The sequence below is a fragment of the Coregonus lavaretus genome (genome assembly GCF_964263955.1).
Source record: "Coregonus lavaretus genome assembly, chromosome: 30".
In the NCBI taxonomy this organism is placed as follows: Eukaryota; Metazoa; Chordata; class Actinopteri; order Salmoniformes; family Salmonidae; genus Coregonus; species Coregonus lavaretus.
This window is the reverse complement of record NC_140017.1, coordinates 7,336,045-7,363,246: the sequence shown is the minus strand read 5'-3', so window position 1 is coordinate 7,363,246 and position 27,202 is coordinate 7,336,045. Positions and strand designations below refer to the sequence as shown.

General features: G+C 45.8%; 2 protein-coding genes across 5 annotated transcripts in view; both read right to left on the bottom strand.

Moving 5' to 3' along the window:
* Positions 1 to 1,484: 1,484 nt before the first annotated feature.
* znf296 (zinc finger protein 296) lies at positions 1,485 to 12,882 on the bottom strand. The gene is made up of 3 exons (XM_084147494.1): positions 12,652 to 12,882; positions 10,326 to 10,667; positions 1,485 to 5,046 (listed from the first exon to the last, which is right to left on the bottom strand). The coding sequence occupies exons 1-3, from the start codon at positions 12,701 to 12,703 to the stop codon at positions 3,278 to 3,280; spliced, it is 2,163 nt and encodes a 720-aa protein (XP_084003620.1). The 5' UTR covers positions 12,704 to 12,882; the 3' UTR covers positions 1,485 to 3,277.
* A 1,355-nt stretch (positions 12,883 to 14,237) lies between these two features.
* clasrp (CLK4-associating serine/arginine rich protein) overlaps positions 14,238 to 27,202 on the bottom strand; it is a 28,151-nt gene continuing 15,186 nt past the window's right edge. The window contains exons 7-21 of one of the 4 annotated variants that reach the window (XR_014610243.1): positions 24,606 to 24,745; positions 24,236 to 24,332; positions 23,884 to 23,962; positions 23,700 to 23,773; positions 23,377 to 23,418; positions 22,564 to 22,752; positions 21,746 to 22,069; positions 21,408 to 21,590; positions 20,095 to 20,138; positions 18,331 to 18,391; positions 18,162 to 18,220; positions 17,961 to 18,007; positions 17,772 to 17,857; positions 17,361 to 17,385; positions 14,238 to 14,990 (exon numbers count right to left, since the gene is read on the bottom strand). Coding sequence is in view for 1 of the 4 variants with exons in the window: in XM_084147498.1 (XP_084003624.1) it covers positions 14,948 to 14,990; positions 17,361 to 17,385; positions 17,772 to 17,857; positions 17,961 to 18,007; positions 18,162 to 18,220; positions 18,331 to 18,391; positions 20,099 to 20,138; positions 21,408 to 21,590; positions 21,746 to 22,069; positions 22,564 to 22,752; positions 23,377 to 23,418; positions 23,700 to 23,773; positions 23,884 to 23,962; positions 24,236 to 24,332; positions 24,606 to 24,745 (1,489 nt within the window). In the remaining 3 variants the exon portion in view is untranslated. The remainder of the gene's footprint in view (positions 14,991 to 17,360; positions 17,386 to 17,771; positions 17,858 to 17,960; positions 18,008 to 18,161; positions 18,221 to 18,330; positions 18,392 to 20,094; positions 20,139 to 21,407; positions 21,591 to 21,745; positions 22,070 to 22,563; positions 22,753 to 23,376; positions 23,419 to 23,699; positions 23,774 to 23,883; positions 23,963 to 24,235; positions 24,333 to 24,605; positions 24,746 to 27,202) is intronic. The other 3 variants (XR_014610244.1, XR_014610245.1, XM_084147498.1) reach the window with 3 other exon arrangements.

The following is a 27,202-nucleotide window of genomic DNA, read 5'->3' as shown; positions in this document are numbered from 1 at the left end:
CTAATAATAAGAGTCAAAGACAATATCATGAATGAATCCCATGACTGCATGGCCATACAGCAGGGGAGGTAACCATGACTGTGCTGCTAGCTCTGTCGACACTTCAATTGGTTCAGCTGGAAGTATTTTGTACACACACACACACACACACACACACACACACACACAAAGCTCTTGCACAACCCTGATGGCTTTCTGGCCATTTTACTGCAGGAGAGACATATGAAATGTTCCAAAAGTTTCAAACCAGAGGAGGTTGGTGGGAAGAGTTATAGGAGGACATGCTCATTGTAATGGCTGGAGTAAATGGAACAGAGTCAAACACAAGGTTTCCATGTGTTTGATGTGTTTGACTCCGTTCCATTAACTCCATTCCAGCCATTACAATGAGCCCGTCCTCCTATAACCCCTCTCCCTGTCCTGGCCCAACAAAAGCCTTCTCTGTAGAGCTGAGACACGGCTATTAGATCTCAAAGTCCATGCCACCGCCGCCCCAGGGCTGGGCCCTGGTCAGACACACACACGGTCAGCTGATGATTTCCCCCGCACCCTACCCTGCCCTGCTCTATTGGCGGACGGCCTGTGTCTGATAAAGTCCAGAGAGGTGATTGGCTGACCGGTGTGAATGGCGCAGGGCCGGGGTTGGTCATTGTTGCTCCAGTACAGAGGTGTGGACTGGAGGTGGCTGGCAGGAATCCACTGCTGTGTATCCCCTTACCTTACGTAATTGGGTCCATACGGACACCAAATGGTGCAGGAGTGCCCACGTAGCGTACCTGCCCTGGTTCCAAGGGGTACACCTGTGCGGTACCTGCCCTCTCTCCCTCTTTGGGGAGAAGAGCGGACCAACTCCTCTGGGTCTGGTCCAGTGAATGGCTTTGGTTCCTTATTCTCCACTGCACAATAGAAACTGGTGGTGGGGGCGTGTGTGCATCTGGTGCCCCCCCCCCCCCCCCCCCCCCCCCTTCCATCCACCCTGCTGAAAACTCATTAAAAACACTTGCTGTTAATGAGCTATAGGGATCATAGAGCTGCCTTCTCATTAGAGGGGGCAGGGCTAAGGCTATAGGATGCTGGCGCAGGGGTTTTTCTGCCCCTAAAATGCAGTCAGCAATTACAACGCGAGCTCAACCCCCTGGCACCGAGTACCCGCTTCCCCTAGAAACCTTCCAGCTTGCCCCTGTACCATCCCAATTCCCTGGATATGTAGCCTTCATAACCATACTACAAGTTCAACTGGCCTACAGATTGAGTCCCGTCACTGCCTTTTTAGAAACTCTTTCGGTTGGTGTTTGATCTATGTGGGTCGTTTCTCTGTGGACTGACTCCAGTCATCATGAGCTATGAATGTTTAATGTCACAGCAATGGATGAGGGACACTCTATGCTTGTTTACATCCGTCTGATGTTGTTGCCTTTGTCTTTCAGGAGCGTGTTGGCCATTCCTACACTTTGAGAGACCGAAACGCACACACACAGAGAGATCGCTTTGCCTCAATTCTTTAATGAGACTCCTCATAACCAGGTCAATTACAAAATGGTGTCAAGTTTACAAAGACAGTGGCATAGTTAACCTCATTGCAGTCAGCACAGACAGCGAAAACCAGGAATGCTGGGAAAGTGAGTTAGATGCATACAGCATACAGTCAATTGATGAGAACAATGGCAACGACATCTACATGTAGGAGGAGTGCCATTCTACGTACATAACATTGGTCCCTAAACAAGTATACTCCGCTCATGTCCATCAATCATTCACATTTTACCCAATCACTAAATTTCATACACAAAGCATAGAATTGTTTTTTCAAAGTGTCTGAAAATCATGGTTCCCTGCCATCAGTGTATATAGACATCAATAATGATCATGTAAATCACAGTAGTCACAAAATAGTTGGTGATACTTCACTCAAACCATGTTCTCTGTCACAATGGCAAATGTAGCTAAAGGTTAGCCACAGTTATCTTGCTTTCCGCTGCTTGCATCATTGTGTTTGGCATAGGCTCACTTTCCATGCACATAAAACAGCTTGCTTATGACTTATGTCATGTTTTGGATGTAATTAGTTAGACATTTGACCGAAGGTTCAAGTCAAGTGTTACCAAAGAATTCCCCTGTATACACACACAGTAAACATACACAAGTGCTCATTTGGTGTTACCCACAAAACTCTCCCACCTATCAACAAGCCATTTACTGTAGCTCTCCACCCTGTAGTTTAGCGGTAGATATACTTTTTATTTGCCAAACACTAACATGCAGTGCTCATAAATAAAGACAAATTCAAAAACACAGGCAAAAGAAAAGAACAGAACAAAACATTTCAAATGGCAGCAAAACATGCATACGTAAGCTTCAAGCTGTTCAGCGTTTTTTTATGAATGTAAACAAAGGAAAGAAAAAGACCCCCCCCCCCCCCCCCCCCATTATCAAATACAAAAGGAAATAAATTCACACCCGTTTCATCTGAAGTTAAATTGCAGTTTTTTTATGCATAGGAGCTAAGCAAGGAAAACATCAGCAGATGAGACTTATACACATTTATAAAAATAAGATCCATACACAGAGAGGAACAACACAACCTTGCTGGGCCTCGTGAACTTTACATTAAGTGGCAAGTGTTGTGACATAAAAGCACATTTAAAAAGGAGACTGCAGGCAACCTATGTTTGGGTTTGTTTCCCCTTTGATCCCGTCTCCGTCCAAACAACTAGTTATTAATTTGTCCAGAGTGAGACAACCACCATGCCAGTCGTCACCAAAGCAACAGAACAGGATATGAAAGCCTCACTATCGTCGCAATCTCTTGCCACTAGATATAAAAAATATATATTGAGTGAGTGAACCAAATCAATTAACCACTTGTGTCCACTTCCTATATTCTGTTGGTGCATGGTGATCAACTTCCTGTGTTCTGGTGGACTGTGGTGGTTGACTTTCTGTTCTCAAGTCCTGTTTGCCCTCCACCTTTCCATTGCATGTATGGGTTTTGTGCTGTGGTCTAAGTAGGTGGATTTGCATATGCTAATTGTCAGCTCTGGCGAGATGTGATGTACCTCAGCATTGCACATATAGGGAATTAAGAGGAGAGCAGGGTTGGTACCTAGAATCCAGTTTGAATTGATCCCCAGTTGAGTGCTAGGAAAGGTTCATTACAATTATATGGATATTTATATTGGTCAAAGTGGTTGGTATGATTGAGAGTCCAAACCAGTGCTTTTGAATGTCTTAGTCAGTGTACAAAAGTGTGATATGACGAATGTGGTGGACCAGTAGTTTATGCCAAGCCCACGTCCGCACTGCCTTCAGTAGGAAGCTCACCCACACTATCCTCCACTATGGCTGGGCTCACAGTACCATCCACCTCCTCTTTCTGGTTCTCCTCTGCCTCCACTCCCATCTCCTCCATTGCAGCCATGTTGCTTTCTGTCTGGTCCGTGCAGGCGTCATCCTCCTCCATCTTGATGACCACCCCGTCCTCCATTTTGCCAAGGGCCCAGATGGCATCAGCTGCGCTGGCCTGGGTGTATGTCCCGACGCTGGCATGGCTTAGCCCGTGCACCTTCTTCAGGTGTTTCTCCAGGGTGGCGTACACAGTGAAGGGCACCCCACACAGCTGGCACAGGAACGGGGCGCGGGTTCCGTGGGCACCGTGGGTCTTCATGTGGCGTGTGAGTTTGGAGCTCTGGGCACATGCGTAGCTGCACAGGCCGCACTGGTAGGGTCGTTCTCCCGTGTGGCTGCGCCGGTGCACTGTCAGGTTGCTGCTGTTCCGGAACTGTTTCCCACAGTACTCACAGGCCTCCTCCTTCTTCTTCTTCCCTGACCCCCCATCGTTGTTACCACTGTTACTGCTGATGACGCGGTTTCCTCCTCCTCCCCTCCGTTCGTTCACCCTCTGCCACTCCTGGACCACCTCGCTGTTCCCGCCTGTAAGCCACTCCTTCTCTCTACCCGCCATCTCTCCGTCCTTCTCGATTTCCCACTCCCCCACCACCTGAGCCCTCTCCTCCCTCTCCGGCCGTTTGGGGGTGCAGTTTCCGCTGGCGATGCCACTCTCCCCGCTGCCCCCCGTCTCTCCGCTTTCAAGTGACCCCTCTGAGGGGCTGGCGCAGGGGTACGCATGCTGGGGCTCCTCTTGTCCCTCCACCTCATCCTCCACCACCTCTCCCTGGGGTTGGAACAGCCTGAGCAGGCTCATGTCTGGACCTCCAGGCTGGGAGGAGAGCAGGATCAGTCCAGAGCCTGGGGAGTGATGCTTGGACAGGGATAGGTCCAACTCAGAGGTCTCCCTCACCCCTGGTTCTCCACTCAACACCCCCTCTCCTGCCCCCTGCATTACAAACCTCCCTCTCATCCCCTGCCGACCCCCCTCATCCTCCCCTAACAGCCCCACCTCCACCCCCTCGTAGCCCCCTCCTCCACCCACGCCTGTCTCTCTGCGGTGACTCCTCATGTGGCGAGCCAGCTGACCACTCTGGGCGAAGGCCTGGTCACACAAGCCACAGTGGTAGGGCCGCTCACATGCGTGGGTCCTCCGGTGGGCTGACAGGCTGCGTAGGGACTGGAAGCCCTGGCCACACAGCTCACATGGATACCCCGCCTGGATGGGCCCGCACTGGGTGAAGGAAGAGGCGGCCGGGGGGGATGTCGATGGAGAGGGGACCAGACCTCCAGCGGTGGTGTTACTGCCCTCCGCCAGCTCTCTCAGACAGAAGTTGAGGGCCTGTCGTTCTCTGGAGGAAGGGGTGGAGCTGGCCTGAGAAGCTGGCCTGTGGTTCTGCCGTGGACGGAAGATGCGGGGCAGACGCAGAACGGAAGGGTGGAAGGCGGTGGCCAGGGTGTGGCTCAGTTGACAGGGATCCAAGGTGGCTGCAGGTTTGGAGTGCTGGTGACCCCCTCTTCCCATGTTCTCCTCCTCATCCTTCTCGCCGTCCTCCTGGTAGATACTGAAGGAGTGTGTGTGCTGGGCGTGTTGGAGCAGGGCCCAGGCAGAGGGAAACACACACTCACACAGCTGGCAGGTGAAGCAGGATGGCTCTTCTGCTACAGAAACAACACAAACAGTTAGTAAGCAAGTCAAAAGGCAGTAGCAGAAACATTTTCTTGACCTGAAAAATGTATGGGATCTCAATAGGTTTTATTAAAACAGCACATATCAGACAGTAGGAACTATTGTGGGTAGCTAGGCTGTGATAGCAGAATACTGGAGAATACAAAAGGAACACAGCACAAAAAGGCACTCTGGTTTAGTTTAGTCAGTGAAGAGTGAGTGACTACAACAAGATGGAAGATGCTTAACATTCTCTGGGTCAGGTCTACAGGACAAGGTAGTCGGAGGTTCAAATACTTTAAAAAATGCATTCTTCCTGCCTCTCTTCCTTCCTGAGACAGAAGACAAGGAGAGAGGGACACAGAGATAGCGAAGGCTGTTGATTGGACCAGAAGTAGGCGAGAGATGAACGACAGAGACTGAGGCCAGCAGAAAGGGGAGATGGATAGTCAAGTACATCTGGAGAATTTTTTTAAAATGTGGTTAGCTTTGTCTCTTAACCGAGAGCCACTCTCCAATTAAGTTGCAAATTGCTAATTAGCGGAACCAAGAAAACGAAGGCTTTATGTAAATCAGGGACTGACTCAGCCTGCTTGACAAATGAGGCCTTTCTGCATAAATCTAAATTGGAAAGAAGATCCTCAAATTGAGGGGGAAAACAGTTCTATTTTTTGTAAAGGTTCAAAGCCGACTCTGGTATAAGCCTCTTTCATGTTTCCTGAAGTCAAAGTCCTTCTGTATTTTACTGGAGGGGGAAGAGAGAAAAGATGAAAAAGAAAGAAACTATTTTTCTCCCTCTCCCTTTCTCCCTCTCCCTCTGCCTGGAGAGAATAGGAGATGTGGTGGACACATCCTTTAACTTAGCCTGAAGTGATGAGTAGAGTAGCAGAGAAGTTGGTATATTTATGAAGAGTGGGGTGAAGAGAGTGCAACAAAAAAAAGCGAAGGAAAGCAGGAGAAAGATCAAAAAGAAGGATGTAGCGGGTCGAGAAACAACACAAAAATATGTCACCCCTTGGATTGTACTTCAGACCCATCCTCCCACTCCTCTGTCCCCCTAACCCTCCAAATCTCTCCCCGAGGGGGGGCTTTTGTCTCGGGGTCCTGGAGTGAAACACAATACCCAGCCGGTTTCTCATTCGCTCTTTCTTTCCCCCTCTATCTTTTTTGTAAGGATTCCCATTTGGCCCGGGGTAGCACTTGAATATTAAGCAGAAGCAATAACTGCTAATTAAAAATGCAGATTGGCTAGGAGCACTAACGAGCAGCAGGCAGAATCTCCTCTCCCGAGGGAGAGGGAGGAGAAAAGAGTGTGTGGGGAGATTGAAAGAGGGCAAGCGAGAGTCTGTTGAAGATGGGGGGGGGGGAATAATGTTAGAGATGAGAAAAAACAAACAAGTAGAATAAATAAAAATAAATGAGAGCATAACACGGCATAATAATCCATCACGTTCTTCCATTCTCCATCACATACACACATATACTAGTGTGAAGGGACACCTATCCGTTGTGGGGATGATTTCTCTTTCACTGAGTCATCTTCCTCAAGCAGACATATTCACATGCCAAGGGAAGCCAGGCTTCCACAAAAAATGTCCCAAGAAAAATATAAAATAATTAATATTTCATCTGTGTTTCATAATTTTCCTTCAATTCGCAAGAAGCTGAATGTACAGTATCTCACCGGAGAAAGCATCCGAGCGAGCGAAACAGCGCCCCTCTGTCTCTGTATGTGTAGCCCATCTATCTGATGCTGTCTGGTCAAACATAGTATGACATTGTTACCGCCTGTAGCATTGAATGCAAGAGAAGCCAGTGAGCATTAAGCCTCCCTTGATAAAAAAAAAAGTATAAAATAATAGCCAATCAGCGTTGAGTTAAACTGAGTGTGCTCAGCTGTGAATGGTCCTGGCGCATACAAAAAAACTCAAGGGAAGCCAGTTTGGATTGGGCTTCACTCCAATCACATCACATCGAGAGCAAAACGTCATTGACAGAAAAAAACGTGAATTCTTGTATCTTGTTGTTGTCCTCCGTTGGCTAGCTAGCTAGCTAAAATGGGCCCTTTCCTAAATTAGCCATGGATGGAGATAGGGATTTGGACTTGTGGTTTTACTTAATTTTCCGTACTGGCTAATGATTATAAAGGCGATTCTGATCCAACCATAAATTCATACATTGTTACCCTGGCCTGAGAGGATGGAAGTTCGATATGTAGCTAGATATAGTAGGCTAATGTTAACTAGCTGGCCTGGCGCATTGATTCCCATGAAAGGAAGTTAGGCTAGTGAGCAAGCATTTTAGCCAAGTAGCCTAGGTCAACAAATAATTCATGCGTGTACTGTATGACTGAGTCATAGACCGTTTCGTCAACATGAGAGGATGCCATTGGCGTTTCTCTACATGTAGGGAGAGTCAATATGTTTTTTTCTACTTGAATGCACGCACGCACACACACACAGAGAGAGAGAGCCATGGACAGCCACATCATATTTAGCTTACGTTGATTGGACTAAAACGTTTTTGGTATCTTTTAGTTGTCATAGCATAGGTGATTTGATGATGTTGAAGTTGAAATGGTGCTGGAATAGTGGAGGCAGCTCCTGTTTTCTTTGCAACTTGCGGTAACTCTCCGTGGTTCTAAATCAATAGTTGTTTAGTAGTCCGAAAATGTCGATAACATTAACTTGCTTGACCATGCTATAGGTCATGTAACTGTTTGTTACATGCAATATGTTTTGTGGACTTCACCGGACAGAGGTTGCTCTCCGGTTTTGTGATGAAACAAAGGTGTGGTTGAATTTATTCTGCCACTGTCTTCTTATTGTCTTGGCCTTAAGCCTATATATCACGGTGTCAAGGCATATGAACGAACAGGTTATAGAGCAAACAATGCAATTATCACAACACTTGGCTTGGCTTGGCTTCCCCAGTGATTTTACCCACGCACCACTACTGCATATTCACTCTCCTTCCCACGGTCAGATAGACCCACAACACGTAGCGCATAAAGTACTGTATCAATTCATAGCATTCCACATACAAAACATTTAACTTGAGTTACTTAAAAGGTCCAATGCAGATGTTTTTATTTGAATATCAAATCTTTTCTGGGTAAAAATGTAGTGCCTTACTGTGATTGTTTTCAATTAAAATGGTCAAAAAGAAACACAAATAGCTTCTTAGCGAAGAGCACTGTCTGGGAGTGGTCTGAGTAGGGAGGGGAAAACTGAAAACTAGCTGTTATTGGCAGAGAGGTTTGGAACTCTTATTGGTCCATTAACTAATTTACTGCCTGGTGATGTCACCAAAACTCCATCCCACCAAAACAGGCTGAAATTTCAGGAGGTCTTTTTAAAAACAGCTCTCACACTAATAGGGCATTGTCATCATTTTCAAAATATCACAGTATTATTCCAACGTCAGTGTGGAAATATATATAAAACCCAGGAATATCACGTTTTTGACTGCACTGGGTTTTTAACATACAATATAGCTTAAACTTAGCACCACATCATACAGTATGACAAAAATCTAACTGACATCCTGTGACATACATATCAACAGTTCAACACATTTCAACCAGGGGTCTTTCCACAAATACCTCCTAACATTTTAAAGGACAAATCTAAATTCTAAAAACTAGTGATCGACATTAGATACACGTTTTCATGCACCAGTGACTAATTTCGTTATTAAAAGTCTAATTAAAAGTAATCTTGCTTTGCTTGGTGGAGATACGGTACAGCTCTTGGGTAGTGCATGTGGGTAGCTCTGTTGTGTAAGCCTGTGGGCACGGAGAAGAGAAAACTTACACCGGGAGAGAGAGAGAACATTTTAAAAAGCAGCTAGAGAGAGCGATAAACAGAGAGTGAGTTAGACAGAGAGAACATGTAAAACAGGTAGCGAGAGACCGAGAGATAGAGACAGAGAGCGGTTGAGAGAGAGAGAGAGGAAGAAAGAGAGAGAGAGAGAGAGAGAACATGAAAAACAGGCAGCAAGAGAAGAGACCGAAAGTGAAAAACGAGAGAAAGATGTGGACAGACGGAAACAGAGCATGCAGCAGTCCCCTGAGCGTTACACATAGGAAGGAAGTGCAAGTGGCTGTGTGTATGAGAGAAAGAGTGCGTGTGTATATGTAAGGGTCTCAATAAGCATATGAACAAAACATGAAAACATATATTTTATTGTCACATACACTGGATAGGTGCAGTGAAATGTGTTGTTTTACAGGGTCAGCCATAGAAGTTTGGCGCCCCTGTTGCAAATGAGGGTTAAGTGCCTTGCTCATGGGCCCATCGACAGATTTTTCACCTGATCGGCTTGAGTATTCAAACAAGCGACCTTTCGGTTACTAGCTCAATGCTCTCACAGCTAGGCTACCTGCCGCCCTAACGCTCAACTAATCAGAGTCATTCAGACCATATACTGTAAATAGAATCTAGAGATTCTATTTCTATGGTTCAGACAGACATGATGAAAACTTGCTTGTTCACGTCTAAATACATGACCTTTACATACTGTGAGTTTAGGCCCCCTTTTACTGCCTCCATAGTTCTGCTTCAGATGCCCAGTAGAAAGCCTCTTACGTAGGAGAGACAAGGAAGGAAACCATGGGTGCATCTCAATAGTCATAAGTTGGTGTTCTTCACTTGTCTCCATTCCTCCCATCACTGTAAAGATGACGGTGAGGAGACAAGGGGAGGAAGTATCACTCAACTATCTACTATCAAAATGCAGATGATTGGGGATGCCCATCTGTTGGACACCGTACACCTGCACTGAGAAGCCATGCAAACACATCAGAACGATGGTGACATTATCGTTTTAGACGTGTTGTAATGAAGTATGACCACACTGCAGCCTGTTGTGACACTATCTCATTGACCCTCTCAGCTCAGCACAGCCAGTCCTCCAGTGAGTGCAGGCCATGTTATTGCGTGGCCAGAGAGCACTGTGCCCTGCCCTGCCCTACATGTTTACCTGGCCACTTCACCTGAGAGAGACAGAGTCAAGGAGATGGAGGGGAGCTCAGGTGCACTGGAGTCCTCAGGGGCTCCCTGTGGCCTCAAAACACTGCTGCCTATCCTTTCCACACAATTACCCAGCGCGTCGCTAACTCACCGAGGCCTCTGCAGCACAGCAACGCTCAGCTAATGAGCTGGACTGGGGGGGACAGTTGTTAGAAGTGGGGGGGAGAGAGAAGAAAACAACAAAACAAAAGCAGGAAATAAAAAAAAAAGTCACTAATTAGCGACCTGCCGGCACTCACCTGTTCTGTTAGGCTCCATCTTCACATTATGCTCCTCCCCTCTGGACCTGTCCGTCACTCTCCTCAGCTCCACGAACCCAGCCTCTACCTGAGTGACAGCACCGCGTCGCTGTGTCCGGTTGGCTGGGGAGGGAGGGGTGTGGGTGTCGGGGGCGTGATTCCGGGAGCGGCAGCCCCCCTGTTTGTGCTGGATGAAGGCCACGATGTGGGCGAGAGGGAAGGCCTGGTCGCACTGCCCACAGGTCAGCAGGTCACGACCCTCCTCAAGACCTCTGACCTGGGGAAGGGACCCCCTCTCCTCCAATGACGAAGGAGTGGCAGCGTCCCAGGGCTCAGGGGCATCTGAGAGAAGATGAGAGAGACGAGTGAGAGAAAGAAGAGGGGAAGAGTGAAACAGAAATTTGGGCAGGGGAGTGATATGGGGAAAGGTGGTGAAGACAGAGAGAGGAAGATGAAGAGAATCAACAGGAACATTTAAGAAAATAGAAATGACAAAGAACTTGTATATTATGTCCTTCATGTCATCCTGTAAGATCTTACAACAACAGGGAGACAGTGGGTGGTCAGACACCATGTTGATTAGGCAACTGCTGAAATAACCCCTCCCTGTTTTTTTTAAAGTGCTACTTTCGATGCTGAGCCATTCCACCTCACATGCTTGGTGGCGCTACAGAGGCGGTCAGGCTATTCCGGTCAGCTGATACTGACCACTTCCCCCTAACTAACCCTTTGACAGCTCCTTTCACTGATGGCAGGCTGCATAGTGGCATGTCTTCACTGACACCATTGCTTCCTGTCTCTATTGGTGTTGTGAGTACAAATATATATTTTTAAATTATAGCATTACCAAGGCCTGGAGAATAAAAAAAAACGTTCACACCTGTAAACACATTCACAATCATCATCAACAACAACTCAAGTGAGAGCAGCAACTAGGCAAGGAACTGACCTGTTTCTCAGTGAGAAAGTGAGTGGCCATGACATGAAGATGTTCAGAGTCAATCAGGGCTTGAGGCCAAATTAACCATTTATCATTAAGAGAGTTATGAGTCTAACATGAGACTACTCAAATGAAATGTGTGATTTAGATTTAAGCACCTCTCCAGGATGTAGTCTGAAATTGTCTCTCTCATCAGTGCCATAAATGTAGGCTACAAAAGAAAATGTGCATGACTCATTTATGACCCATGTAGACTCAGCCAAAGGCAAGGACGGTTAATGACCGTTGGTCAGGTTGAGTTGTTCTAGACAGTTGTTTGACTGGTCCTCACAACTCGATAAAAGAGTGGAGGGAGGGAGTGAGTCAATACGGTCATGTACACACCTTAAAGTTTGGACCGGCTTCACCTGCCCGGACTAGGCCGAGTACATGACAGGTACAGACAGTACAGTTGCGCTGAGTAGCTCACCGGTGGTTACTCAAAAATGTCACCTTTCCTGTTTCAGTGCTGCTCACTGTTCGTGCAGACAAGCTAGGCGCGGTTGCACGCACACCATTGCAGAGTCAAGGCGTGTGGTCAAACTAGGCACGCTCTACTGGTCTTCGTTGGGGGAACAGAGAAAGAGATGTTGTTTCAGAGCATTTTTCAGTGTTTTTGTCAACGCCTGCCCTCAGTGCCCGGGGGAAGAAAAACGATCTCATCAAAGAACCCATGGTTTAACCAGAGCCTGTATCACTTTGATACCAAACTATAGATCTTTATGATCGCCTACATAGGCCTATACACAAGTGTATGGGGGTATCTAGGATATATTTTGATGAAACTGAGATGGAAGAGGTCAGTGGAGTTTTTGTGAGGGCAGACTATATCCTCTCCTCTCTCTTGCCTTGTCACACGGGTACAGTGTCTAGAACACGCGGTCTGCCCCACAATGAAGCGCTCATGTTGGCAAAATAAGAGATAATTCAAACAGCCTCCACAGCCAAGACACAAAGAAAAACTAGAAAAAAGATACCGGGCCAGTAAGGAAATAAAGTAGAACGCCGTGTCCCCTTTTTAGAACCCAGAGCAAAATAAATGTATATTGATTACCTATGCTTAAAGCTACCTTTTATGTGTAGCCTATGAACACATTTCATTGATTTTAACTGCATTTGTCGCACAACTGAGTGTAGCCTATATATAATCAGCTCTTTAGAAAAATATATTTAATCAACTTTTATCAATGATTCAACTTCAATGTCAAGGTGCGCATACCCACATAGCCTGACTGATACAACCCAAAAAAACAAAGTTTAACATTAATACATCGTATATGAAATACATAGCATGCATATTGGCAACCTCTTATTAGTAAACTATGGCCATAGCCTCTCTCAGCTTACCTTGAATTGCACTCAGGTGTTGCGGTCGGCTGCCTTGTTTGCGTCTGGACATTCTGTTTAATTACACCAGGCAAGGTTCGACCCGTGTATCCACACTCTTGATCGGAATCTATCTAACTTTATTGATCAAGTTGATAAGAATAGCCTTGACCAAATTACTGTGTAGCTCTATGGCACGGACGGGACGTTGTCGTGACTCGCTGTGTACCAGCCAGTGTTCAAGTTCAGGCTACCAGACCCGCAGCAGAGGAAAGAAGGGGCAGGGGGCAACATGTTAGGCGCCGCCCGCCACTATACTACTCCGACCCCGACCCCGCCCTCTACACAATGTCACACACACTTTGTTTTACTATCCTTGTAAACAATTTATTCCAATTCAAAATCATATTTTCCATAACCCCTAACCCTAAAATAGCATTTTTTCTTGTGGGGACCAGCAAGTCTCCACTTATCCTAATGTTCCTGGTTTTACTATCCTTGTGCGGACTTCTGGTCCCCACAATGATAGTAAAACTAAAAACATAATAATACACACACAGTCCTCCTGCAATGGTGTCATCACAGTCTAGACTGGGTTGGCTTCTATAAGCAATCAATATTAGTGGCCCATTTCATGCAATGATATTAAAATGCATTTAGCAGAATACATGGGATGATGGGAGGCAACAATAGGACTTACAGCTGCACAGCCACTTCCTCCTTGCACCCCTAGCCTATATGCAGCCTACTGGTTATAGCTGCCTGTTAAGGATGTGGGTGAGGAGGAAGTGGCTTTAACAAGGTCGCTTAAGACAGGTGTTTTGCTGTCCGGCTGATTTCGAAACCAAAGTAAACGGTCTGTTCGTTTCTCCTTTTGTTACTCACTGGCGGGGAAAACCCATAGGCCTGACCTTAAACTTTTACAAAGCCAAACTAAGTTGCCTAGGCGTTAGCCTATCTTGGTTGGGAAATGATTCAGACAGATTAGGAGACAATAGCGCTAACAAGTATGTTGTGAAACATTGTAAATGGCTAGCTGTAACAATGTAACCAGCACGTTTGACAATGTAACACATGCTGAAAAATGTGTAAAAGGTAGGTTGACGAAACAAGATGTTTGGCGCCACCTGCTGGCTAAAAGTGGCCTGTTTAAAGATAACTTAGAAGTAGGGTAGTACATTTACGTCATTTAGCAGACGCTCTGATCCAGAGCGACAGTTAGTTAGTGCATACATTCTTTTTTTTCATACTGGCCCCCCGTGGGAAGACTATAAATGCTGACAACATAAGGTGTCAGCATTCACACTCATCACTTACCTAGTTGATCTTACCAGTAGGATAAGACAATCATTTCGAAAAATGCATTATACTCTATAATTGTAAAGGCTAAACAGTAATGCATCTTAGCTACAATAACCAAACTACTGGTTTGTTTGGTCCCCGACTTTAATATAACCCCAAACAACTTTAATCAAGTGTTTGGCAAGACACTTTGCTTCTTGTCTCAAAGCCTCACTAGTGAAGTGTTGCAGTTATGACTTGGGGACATTTATAATGCATGTATGAGAGATGATAACGTTCAAGTAAAGACACACCAAACCAATAGATCAACATCAGATACTTTTGTGCATTTTATTTAGATTCTCAGTTTGATATCTGATCATATTTGGACTAAAACAAAAAATACTCAAACAAGTCTCAATTCACAGGGTGAGTGGTTGGGGGCATGGCATACAAAAAGTTAGTAATCAATTATTTTTCATATTCACACATGGGGCTATACACCCCCTCAGGATTTCATCAACGTTTACTCATTTGTAATCAAATAAAATTATGTACACAGATTAAGGTAAAATTTCAATCTGATTCTTTTACATCCTATTCATGTGATAGACAGTGATGCCAACATACTCTTCTCCGAGAGAGAGATGAGGGGGCGGGGCATGGGGAAAGATCGAAAGAGCACCCAGAGATGGAGGAGAAAAAGCAAGTTAAGGTCATCATAAAGGAGATAATATGTAGCAGAATTACTGAGATACTAAAATGTGGCCAAATGTGACAAGCTGTCAGCAATAACAACTTCCAAATCTGTCACTCAACTCAATCTCCGGCCTCCAATTCAGCTCTTCCATTTTCCTCTCTCCATCTCCCAATCCATCTCTACCTCACTCTCATTCAGTCTCTCTCTCCCACTCCTCTTCCATTCAGCACATCATCCCTCCCTTCTCTCCTTTTCTCTCTCATCTCTTCACTGGAAGAGTAGGCAGAGGAGGGGGTGAGGAGGGTTGTGGGGGTTTGGTGGGTCCAATCGGTATGTTTAGTATCGGTAATATGGACTCCTCGACCGGGAACGGGACCTCCTGGAAACCAGAGAAAAGAGTGTTTGAGTCTCAGGTAACACAGTGCTACGTTTGGACCCCACAGTATATTCACTACCCCCATATACAGTGGGGGGAAAAAGTATTTAGTCAGCCACCAATTGTGCAAGTTCTCCCACTTAAAAAGATGAGGCCTGTAATTTTCATCATAGGTACACGTCAACTATGACAGACAAATTGAGATTTTTTCCCCCAGAAAATCACATTGTAGGATTTTTAATGAATTTATTTGCAAATTATGGTGGAAAATAAGTATTTGGTCACCTAGAAACAAGCAAGATTTCTGGCTCTCACAGATCTGTAACTTCTTTAAGAGGCTCCTCTGTCCTCCACTCGTTACCTGTATTAATGGCACCTGTTTGAACTTGTTATCAGTATAAAAGACACCTGTCCACAACCTCAAACAGTCACACTCCAAACTCCACTATGGCCAAGACCAAAGAGCTGTCAAAGGACACCAGAAACAAAATTGTAGACCTGCACCAGGCTGGGAAGACTGAATCTGCAATAGGTAAGCAGCTTGGTTTGAAGAAATCAACTGTGGGAGCAATTATTAGGAAATGGAAGACATACAAGACCACTGATAATCTCCCTCGATCTGGGGCTCCACGCAAGATCTCACCCCGTGGGGTCAAAATGATCACAAGAACGGTGAGCAAAAATCCCAGAACCACACGGGGGGACCTAGTGAATGACCTGCAGAGAGCTGGGACCAAAGTAACAAAGCCTACCATCAGTAACACACTACGCCGCCAGGGACTCAAATCCTGCAGTGCCAGACGTGTCCCCCTGCTTAAGCCAGTACATGTCCAGGCCCGTCTGAAGTTTGCTAGAGTGCATTTGGATGATCCAGAAGAGGATTGGGAGAATGTCATGTGGTCAGATGAAACCAAAATATAACTTTTTGGTAAAAACTCAACTCGTGTTTGGAGGACAAAGAATGTTGAGTTGCATCCAAAGAAAACCATACCTACTGTGAAGCATGGGGGTGGAAACATCATGCTTTGGGGCTGTTTTTCTGCAAAGGGACCAGGACGACTGATCCGTGTAAAGGAAAGAATGAATGGGGCCATGTATCGTGAGATTTTGAGTGAAAACCTCCTTCCATCAGCAAGGGCATTGAAGATGAAACGTGGCTGGGTCTTTCAGCATGACAATGATCCCAAACACACCGCCCGGACAACGAAGGAGTGGCTTCGTAAGAAGCATTTCAGGGTCCTGGAGTGGCCTAGCCAGTCTCCAGATCTCAACCCCATAGAAAATCTTTGGAGGGAGTTGAAAGTCCGTGTTGCCCAGCGACAGCCCCAAAACATCACTGCTCTAGAGGAGATCTGCATGGAGGAATGGGCCAAAATACCAGCAACAGTGTGTGAAAACCTTGTGAAGACTTACAGAAAACGTTTGACCCGTGTCATTGCCAACAAAGGGTATATAACAAAGTATTGAGAAACTTTTGTTATTGACCAAATACTTATTTTCCACCATAATTTGCAAATAAATTCATTAAAAATCCTACAATGTGATTTTCTGGAAATTTTTTCTCATTTTGTCTGTCATAGTTGACGTGTACCTATGATGAAAATTACAGGCCTCTCTCATCTTTTTAAGTGGGAGAACTTGCACAATTGGTGGCTGACTAAATACTTTTTTTCCCCACTGTATCCTGCTGCATGTTAAACTGGACATGACTAGCCAGTTATTACACAATACATAACTTTCTTTACAATATTTGGATACTTAAATATCATAGTTTGTATCATAATTGACTAAACTACCATCGGTCTGTCGAGCACACATGGTCTAAGTGCAGCACTGCTGTAGAGTATTGAGACTGACAGTGTTAAGCCTCATCTGTTTCTGATGTACTGAGATGCCGGGTTCAGTGTGTCCCCCACTCCCCAATACCACAGCCGGCCTGGCAGGCACACTGTAGGCCCCACACTCCCCAGGGAGGACCAGGGATGAGGGAGCCTAACATCAGCACTGACAGCCCTCTGTGAGAGTATTTATGCTTTGAATGTGGGTGCGTGTGAGGGAGTGAGAATGCATTTGAATATGAGTGTGTGAGGAGGGGAGGAACAAAGAGAGTGGGTGTGTGTCTGTCGTGTGTCACAAATAAAACACTGGAAATCATGAGCATTACAGAAAGAGAAAATATATAAATATGCTAAACATTGTGTTAATCACTCTAAACTGAATATGAACTTCAGTGATCTTCCATTTCCCCATTACAGTGTGAGAAAGTTGTGACGGATTGCAGAGGGAGAGTATGATGCGCTACGGAGATAATGTGCATGAGTGAGAGTCAACATCTTTCCTCAACAGTGGAGATTCTTGTGGTTGCTCACATACCTTCTGGATGAACTGTGGTCACGACCTGATGAACAGACAGAGGACAGATACACTGATGAAAGAATGACCAACACAACAGCGTGCCAGAAAGTTAAATAACAACAACACTCAGAACTAGTACTGAGCCACACACAGTGACAAAAAAATATATTGTTTGCTAATTTTCTTACTTTTTAACTCCGCATTGTTGGGAAAGGGCTTGTAAGTAAGCATTTCACGGTAAAGTCCACACCCGTTGTATTTGGCGCATGTGACAAATAAAAATGGATTCGACAACAAATACTGAGCCACTGTCACAGGCTTATGGGCTGAATCCCAATTCTACACCTATTTCGAAAAGTGTGCAATTGAACACTTCCCGTCATGGATTTAACAATGATATAACAGTAAGGGGTGACTCACTGAACTCACCATATTTAGATGGGGAGGGCGAGTGGCTTTGTCGTCCGTACTGTCTCTCCCACTCGTCCCTCTCTTTCTCCCGACGCTCACGCTCCCTGGAACACACCCCACCGTTTAACCACAGTCATACAGAACCACAATGCAGCATCACACATGCGCGCACACTCACTGTTACACGACACACACACACAGTCTTACTTCATGCGGATCTTGCGTGCCATGGCTCTGAGCTCGCCCTCGCGCTCCTGTAAAGTAAACACACAGCTATGAGGACCAATGGCAGACGACGACACATAAAGGACTGTCTTAGGGGGGACACCGTCTGTTTCTAGAGGAAACTTCACACGTTATGCTAAAATGGGGGGCTGGCTAACAGTTCACAAACACGATTCCACGCACCGCTCGCTTATTTTCCTGCTGAGTGACTTTCGCCTGGGCTGCTTTCTTATCCGCCTTGGCTGAGGGAGGAAAAGAAGGGCAGAGGAAGGATGAATATGTATATACAAACACAGCAAAAATGAGTTGTAACAGACTGACCAAACAGAGCCTGTCCAGTCAGTCTACTCACACTGCCTGTTGAGGGCCTTCTGCATGCGTATCTTCAGCATCTCCTGCGGGGTCATCTTGGGCTGTAAGAGATACGCACGCATCAGCACACACACTCGCAGGGCAGGATCGCAGGTTGTGTGTGTGGAACTATGGGGACAGGGGCGCCTATAGCACCACCATTGCCTCATATAGCAGCTGTTAAGGCCACAGTTAGTCAGATGGGGGTATACAGTCGTAAATCATGTGAGCTGTTTGTCATGTCCTGTCCTGTTCTCTGCTGGACTGGTAGAGCCGGCTACGTGCGGCGAGGGGAGGCGAACCCCATGCCCCCTGCCTGCAAGTGTTGTACACAGTAGCAGGACAGGATCACATTACATGGAACTGGACTTTAAGTATTAATGTCATGTATTTCCATGTACATACATGCAAATGTTGCGAGGACAGCTAAGGGTAAGAGAGTTGAACAGGGAAAGAAAACAGTCTGGCAAATGTTGGTCACAAGTAGCACCAGCGGCCCTCCCCTCCCCTCCCCTCCTCTGTACATTCCTGCTGACACTCCCTGGCCAGGTAGGAATTCAGCTCATGGATAGACAAGCACACACTACAGGCCAAAATGGCAACCTACAGAGTTAAATTACCCTCCCTCTAGAGCTCTCTTTCTATTCAGCAACTCTGATACATCCCTTTCCCTGTGAATCCCCTTTACTGGAGCGGTTGCTATGAAAGTCTAGTGGCGTGTCTCTAAGGGGAAAGCAGCAGGTAACAGTGTGTGCTGTTAGTCCTGGGTGGAGAGGTGTGGTGGTGTATTTCTCCTGCCTGCTCAGACAAGCCCAGGCCCCCTCACTGCTCTGCTGTCCACAACAACTGCATGCACCTGAGAGCTCCGACCTCACTACATAGCAGGGGTGTACTTAACAGCCTAAAATGGCCTCCTCTCCTGAGTCTCCTTCACTTTAGCTGATCTGAAACATAGGTAATGTAAAATAATAGAGTATGCCTACCAGTACTTTGCCTTCACCTTTCTAGTTCTTTACTGAAGAAGCCACTTAAGACTATTGGAACGCACCCAGACTCTAGACTACTCTCTACCGCTATCCCCTTATATGGCTTCCTTTACTACTACTTTGCTTTCACTTACCCAGTCCTTTCAGATCAGCGGTGAGGGAAGAGAGGAGACAAGGAAAGGAGACAAGGAAAGGAAGCCATTTAAGAGCCTCTGACAATGACATATCAGTGGTTTCCCCTCAGTCTTAGACAACCCATTTTAAACTAGTGCCCTATCTGTAGAGTGAAACGTCTCAGCATTGAGATTGAGGGACACACACACACACTCTCTGGTCTGACCGCACCAACTCTGCATAGCTCGGTATACTGCAACATCCAACAGACAGATACATAAGTGACAGAAAGGGTGCTGGGAACACCAGTCCATTCAGGGATAAGGAGGGGAAAGAAGGGTCAGAAAGAAAAGAAAAAGAAAAATCACAACACTCTGCAATGTAGGTTCTGCCCTTTGGAGGCAGGCTAACCTTGTAACCACACTCTAAACTGAGTAGAGAAGGGTTTAACTCTACACTGCATTCAGGGGGGAGGTAAGGCCACCAGTTAAAAGGGTAGCGCCACAGAGAGGGGCAGTCAAAATACATTTCATATGATTTCCATTCTATGTGCACAGTGGCCTTTGGGGGGCGGGATCCCCGGCCTGATGGACAACCAGGTCAGCCTGTCAGGGGTGAGGGAGGCGTAGACTTTAGCAACAAACCCAGCTAGATCAAATTCTTACTGACTTTGGCAGCTCCCGTCTCTCTACCACCCGGAGTATCAGGCCTGGAGGGAGAGAAAGAGAGAGGGGGAGAGAGAAAGAGAGAGGGGGAGAGAGAAAGAGGGAGAAAAGTAGGGTTGAAAATGTCACCATTTCTCATCAGAGAGCTCCTCCTGTGGGACAGACTAGGGCAAATATTAGCTACCTATTGCTGCGGTTTGTTTTAAACTGCATGTGAGGGTGGAGGCTCTGTGTGCATATACATATTTGTGAGTCTGTGTTAATGTGCGTGTGTGCTTTAGAGGTCTTCACGGATCTACCTGTACCCGATTACCAGACCCAATCCGGGACCGGATCCAGAATTCTAAATACCACAGGTCTGGGTCGGATCTGATCGTCACGGTCTCAGGTACGTGTAATTTTAACTGGCTTGTCTGGAAGGACCCGTACAGATCTGAACGCGACTACTGCAGTACAGAGAGAGAAATTGTATCATTTATGCTGCTGCTCTTGCTTTTCAAGAGAGTGGCACGTGTAAGCTTGTTGTTGGCCAATCATAAGTCATCAAAGCAGCAATAGGCTATATTCATAGAGCCTCTGTGTGTGGCAAAAGTGAGATATCTAATCAATGGAAGATGGAATTAAAATGTTAAAAGGAGAAGGTTAGGCTACAACGACCAAGAGCGAACAGGTAGGCTGCTACTAATCTGAATGGAGTTATTTGTAACTGTGTAGGACCCTCAATTAGCCTAGAAAGCTAGCTAGCCTAACTAGCTTCTCCCGGTTTGATGCAGTCAAGACAGGTACAACGTAAAGTAAGCATTTCACTGTTAGTCTACACCTGTTGGTTTACAAAGCATGTGACAAATAACATTTGATTTGTAATCATATTGAATGATGAATAACCTAGCTATGGCAGCTATCTACTATAACGCGAGTTGGCTTGGTTGGTTGCTGTCTCATCTCACTCCCTCCCTAGTCCCTGTGTCACTCGCTCACACACTCAAGAGTACACACACAGCACGGGCCCCTGCTAGAGCGGCACCCCTCTCTCCTGCTTGCTTTATCAGCTCTGGTTAATAAAGTAGCTTAAAAATGGACTTTTCTGCTGCTTCCCTAACTTGGATCGGACCGGGTCTGGATCCAACCAGGTCTATATGGAACGGGTCTAGTTGTTCTTGGTTCCGTTCGGAATGGGTCTTTATATTTTAAAGTGGTATTTATGCATATCGGGTCCGGGTGGAAAAGCCCCAGGTCTATTTCGTAACGGGTCCAACTTTTTCAACCCGTAAAAGACATCTAGTGTGTTTACGCGTGCGTGTCAGTGGACTCACTTTCTCAGCTTGTCACAGAGAGCAGTGGCAGAGGGCGGGCCTCCTCTGTGTGAGGGGGAGGGGGTGCAGCTGGGCTGGGGGGACTGGGAGGGGCTAGGGCTGCTTCTGACCCCCCTCTGATGGCCTCCTGAAGTCCGCCCCCCACCCCCCTGCCTGGCACGGTCCCCCTGCCGAGAGTTAGAGCTGGAAGGAGAGCAGAGGGAAGTGATCAGCACAACATCCAAAAGCCCACCATTTCATTTTAGTGATAAGATAATGTATTATTATTATATATATTTTTTTTTTTTTCATGATTTACTGAGGTTAGAAAAGTCCTATGGTTGTCTGGGCTGCCTTACCGTGTGCGTCTGCGTGCTGTGAAACGACGTCCCACATCCCTGTCTCTGTCCCGTTCTCGCTCCCTCTCCCTGTCCCCGTCTCGGTCATTGGAGCGGGACTGTGTCCGGTCGTATCTCCTCCGTGACCCCCCTCTTCCTCCTCCGTTGGCTCCTCTACCCCGGGACCGTGAGTCGGAGCGCCGCCTCGACCGGGAGCGGGAATATCGTCCGTCCCTCCCTCCTCCGCGGCGTCTGTCACGGCGTGAGTGAGAGGAAGAACGAGAGGAGGAGCGATGAGTTGAAGAGCGGGAGGAAGAGGAGGAAGGGCTGGAGGAAGAGCGGCGTCTGTTGAACAGAGAGAGACACACAGACGTATTAGCAACGACCCACGGGCTGCTCTAATCCTACTGTCTGATTTGACTCAGTTTATTTATTTCTGGTCTTGATCTACTTCATTTCTCAATGGGCTGCTAGTGCTGCTACTGTACGGTCTTTTGTAGGACTTAAGCATTTCTGCTACTTTGTGAACCGTACTGAACACAGACACATGGCGTACATGCCATATGTTTTCCCTTACCTTATGGTGCCTTTAAAAGTTGTCTAGGGCAGCTTTTAATGTGAATATGTATGCAATCTCATTGATTTACCATAACACAGAAAATGCACAAACTAACACGCATCTCTAAAATGTCACACTACTAGGATTGTAAACTTAAGATGAGCTCCACTTCACCTACCAAATCTCTATAGCCCAAATCTCTACAGCTGTAGTCAATGGACAGCAACATGACTGACAGGAGTAAACAACCAATGGAAAGCGGAAGGGGAAAGCTACCGACCGGGAGCCCCTGCTATGACCTGCGGGGTGGTGCAGCGAGTTGGCGGGGGTGTGGCCAGAGTGGACAGGGGGTGGAGCTTGGGTTGCCACAGCAGCCTCCTCGTCACTGCCTCCGAAGCTGGTGATGAAGGTGATCTTCTCTGGGCCCGGGGAACGGGACCGCGACTCCGAACTGGACTCTGACTTGGGCCTGAGGGAGAGAGGAAGGAGGTCAAATCAAATAGGGGTGCTTATATATGTCCTGTTTCACACATGTACAAGCGTGTAACCTGTACAAGTGTGTGGTGTGAAATGGAAATGTGTTTTTTTACATATCCCACTCCCCCTGAGACACCCTCAGAGAGTGGGGTCAAGGCCAGGGATCAGCCATTATTGACGGCGACCCTACAGCAATTAGGGGTAAAGGAAAATTCCATTCAAAAACTATATTTTGGTATGTGTTTCATTAGTCCATGGGTTGATACAGTCCCAAAATGTTTTGCATGCCAGCAATCAAGCACTTTCAAAATACAGAAAGTGTCACAGTATGATGCATTTCGCATCACGTGCCTTGTGCAAGGGTACATTTCTACCTAGTCGGCTCGGGGATTCGAACTAGCTCTAACCACTAAGCTACCTACCGCGTTGCCGGAGGGGAGATTTATCAGTGTTGTCTCTACTGGTTAAAGGGTTACCTCAAGCAGTTCATCATGAGTTGTTAGGACTGATCAGAAGCATGACTATGCCATTACTATCCTTGTCAAAATATACTATTAGATGGACTTTTAAAGTGAAAAACTTTGACAGAAAGTGAAATGGTTGGTCTCCCACTCACCGTTTGTAGGGATCGTAGGTTGGGCTGTCTCTCCTGGCATAGCTGGAGATCAGAAACAGAGAAAGGGTTTAAAGAGGTGTGCCAGTATGTCTCATACCATGTGTGTGCTACACATTGGTAGTGGATGAGGTGAGTTACCCCATATGGTATTAAATCAGGGTTGGGATCAATTCCATTTTATTCCAGTAAATTCTGAAAGCAAACCAAATTCAAAAGGATCCAAATTGAAAAGCATTGAACAGAATTGGAATTTCTGTGTACTTCCTGAAATGACTGGAATTGAAATGGAATTGACCCCAAACCTGGTATAAACTGCTGTTTACCTGGGTGGGCTGATCTGTCTGCCCTTCAGTCTCTTCTCTCTGAACTCCCTCCTCTGTCTGCGAGAGCGACGGCCCTGAGGGTCACACACACACAGTCAGTGACATCAGGGGCAAGCATAGGCCAACCAACAATCATTGACATGACAGCAACACACCGGGGACAAACACACCAATTCTTTCTTACCGAGTACATGGCCTTTTCTGCCTCCAGAGCCTTGGCGTGTTTAATGGCCTCTACCTCATCCTTGTCTTTCCTCAGCATCCTGTCAAACAGTCAGCCAGTTAACACAGTGTGTATAACAACAGACATTTTACTGTTTTACCTTTGTTAAAAATACACTATGAAAGAAACTAGTAATTTACTAGAAAAATAAAATGCAAAAAAACAAGATGCAACATGAAGCAATATAAGACCAAGAGCAAAATGTTCCTTTTTTTATGACAACAGGCATTTCCATTACTCCAGCGATAATGTAATGTCAACACATAACATGTTAGCGAAACGCATAGCCTATAATGGGAGCAGGCAGACTGACCTGACAAAATCTCCCTCTGCCATTCCATATGGGGTGGCCGTCTTGTTCAGATCCAACTCCTGCTCCGTATTGAGCTCGTCAACGTCCACCTCCACATCTGAAACACACACACGACAAAATGATATCAGAAAATAACACATACTCACATTCCACATACATAACCATTTACTGGGCTTGCTCAACATTGCAGTCAACATGATGCATTATGGGTAAATTGTGACTGATCTACAAATAATCAATTATTTTATTTTTGATGCAAAGTAAATTTGTAGATCAGTCAGTCAGCAGTAGGCTGCAATGTTGAACAAGCCCCATGTCCATTCAACCCAACCACTCATACTTGTGTGGGTGAGAAGGTATGGGGACTCACCAATGTCTGGGATGCCCTCGTCCTCCTCTGATTCACTGTTCTCAGAGTCATCCTCCTCCCCTTTCTCTTCTTCCTCCCCAGGCTCCGTAACAGTGCTGTCCTCGTACGTGTAGCCAATGGTGGCCTTCTCCTTAGCAAGCCTAAACAAAAGGGAGGGGCTTATTCATAATCAATACATTTGTGGATAATGATATAAGCCAGGGGTGTCAAACGTCCGGCCCGCGGGCCGGATCAGGCCCGCAAACGGGTTTAATCCGGCCCGCGAGATGATTTTTGAATTTAAAAAAAATAAATAATAATAATTTGGTAAAGTATAAAAATGCGCTGCAATTTTTCAATAAAATAAACTGCTGTTCCAATTGCGTCCACTGGATGGCGCAATAGCAATTGTGTTAAGCAAGCAAACTGTTTATACCGGGGCAGAGCAAGTAGGTCAAGCACGTGCAGCCAATGAGCTACTTTGTTTTGCCCGCGATATTTATTACGGCTTCTACTTTTAACATTATGTGCTTTGGCACCCTCATTGCCCCAATATGTCTCTGTCAAAAAAGAGAAAAGTGGACGCAGAGTGTTCCAAGAAAAATGGTCATCCTATTTATGCTGAAAGAATATAACCTTCGTCGCCACTATGTGAGTCTTCATGCCGACAAATATGACAACTTTCAAGGACAGCGGAGATGAGAGAAGGTGAATGAACTGTTGGCGGGTCTGAAGAAACAGCAGTCTGTGTTTACTCACAGCCGAGACATCAGTGACGCTGCAGTGAAAGCTAGCTACCTCATTGCTAATGAAATCGCAGTGGCTTCAAAACCATTTAGTGAGGGTGAATTTGTAAATAATAATAATAATAATAATATGCCATTTAGCAGACGCTTTTATCCAAAGCGACTTACAGTAAAAACATGCATGATGAAGGCAGCGGAGATTGTGTGCCCTGAAAAGCGGCAGGCTTTTGCAAATATCAGCCTGACAAGAAACACAGTTGCAGACAGGATTTCCGATTTTTCAGTGGATTTGGACAGCCAGTTGAAGCAAAAAGTAAAGTCATTTATTGCGTTTTCGGTTGCAATTGATGAAAGCACGGACATTACAGATGTTGCACAACTGGCCATTGTCATCCGCGGAGTTGATGACGCATTGACCGTCACCGAGGAGTTCGTGGAGTTGGTGCCGATGACAGATACAACGACAGCAGCTGATATTTTTACCGCACTCGTCGGCGCGCTGGACAGGGTCGGAGTGGACTGGTCCCGCGCTGTCAGCCTGGCTACAGATGGTGCGCCCTCAATGATCGGGAAAAAAGCAGGCGTTGTGACAAAGTTCAGAGAGAAAGTGCAATCTGCAAATGGAGGACGTGATTTTTTGACTTTTCACTGTATTTTGCACCAGGAGGCTTTGTGTTGCAAGTCATTAAAGATGGATAACGTCATGAAGGTGGTCATCCAAACTGTTAATTTCATCCGATCCAGAAGCCTGAATCACCGTCAGTTTGACAGCCTTCTCAGAGAGAAAGACCACATCTATGGCCTGCCATACCACACTGAGGTAAGATGGTTAAGCCGAGGTGCTGTGCTGAGGCGTTTCTTTGATTTACGAGAAGAAATTGAACAGTTCATGGAAGAAAAGGGCAAACCAGTGTTAGAATTTCATTCCGCAGAATGGATGCAGGACCTTGCATTTATGGTGGATGTTACAGAGCACCTGAATAACTTGAACAAACAGCTGCAAGGGCGCAACAAAGTTGTCACGCAGTATTATGACAGCATACGTTCTTTCAAGTTGAAGCTGTCATTGTGGGAGACGCAACTTGCCGGTGGTGATGCAGCTCACTTCCCCTGTCTGAAAAATGTGTGCGCGACCCAACATGTGGCAGACATGAAGCGGTTCAAAGATAAAATAACGGGACTGTTAGGGGAGTTTGAGCAACGCTTTCAGATTTATGTTTATATGTTTTTATGTTGATGTGCTATTGTTTTTAATTGATTTTATTTTATTTGTATATTTAACCTATTCTTGACTCTGTGGTTCTTGCACATGTTTGGGGAACAGGATTTCATTATTTTTATCTACATTTCTGCCTGAGAAATGACACCCTGATATAGTTCTGTGATCTGTGATATACTTCTGTGAATCACTGAGGCATTGTGTGTTTTTTGTCCTCAGAACTTTCAAATAAATTGGTGTTTTATGATTAATAGTGATGTTGTGCTTTTGGACACTGTCCTCAGGCTCCAGCTTTATGTTTATATGTTTTTATGTTGATGTGCTATTGTTTTTAATTGTTTTTATTTTATTTGTATATTTAACCTATTCTTGACTCTGTGGTTCTTGCACTTGTTTGGGGAACAGGATTTCATTATTTTTATCTACATTTCTGCCTGAGAAATGACACCCTGATATAGTTCTGTGATATACTTATGTGAATCACTGAGGCATTGTGTGTTTGTGTGTTCTTTGTCCTCAGAACTTTCAAATAACTTGAGGTGTTTTATGATTAATAGTGATGTTGTGCTTTTGGACACTGTCCTCAGGCTCCAGCTTTATGTTTATATGTTTTTATGTTGATGTGCTATTGTTTTTAATTGATTTTATTTTAT

Coding starts and splice junctions, on each gene's coding strand:
- znf296 (XM_084147494.1), bottom strand. CDS start 12,703: ATGTCCAGACGCAAACAAGGCAGCCGACCGCAACACCTGAGTGCAATT. Junction 10,668..12,651: donor ACACCTGAGTGCAATTCAAG/GTAAGCTGAGAG, acceptor ATCTTCTCTCAG/ATGCCCCTGAGCCCTGGGAC. Junction 5,047..10,325: donor GATGGAGCCTAACAGAACAG/GTGAGTGCCGGC, acceptor TTGTTTCTGTAG/CAGAAGAGCCATCCTGCTTC.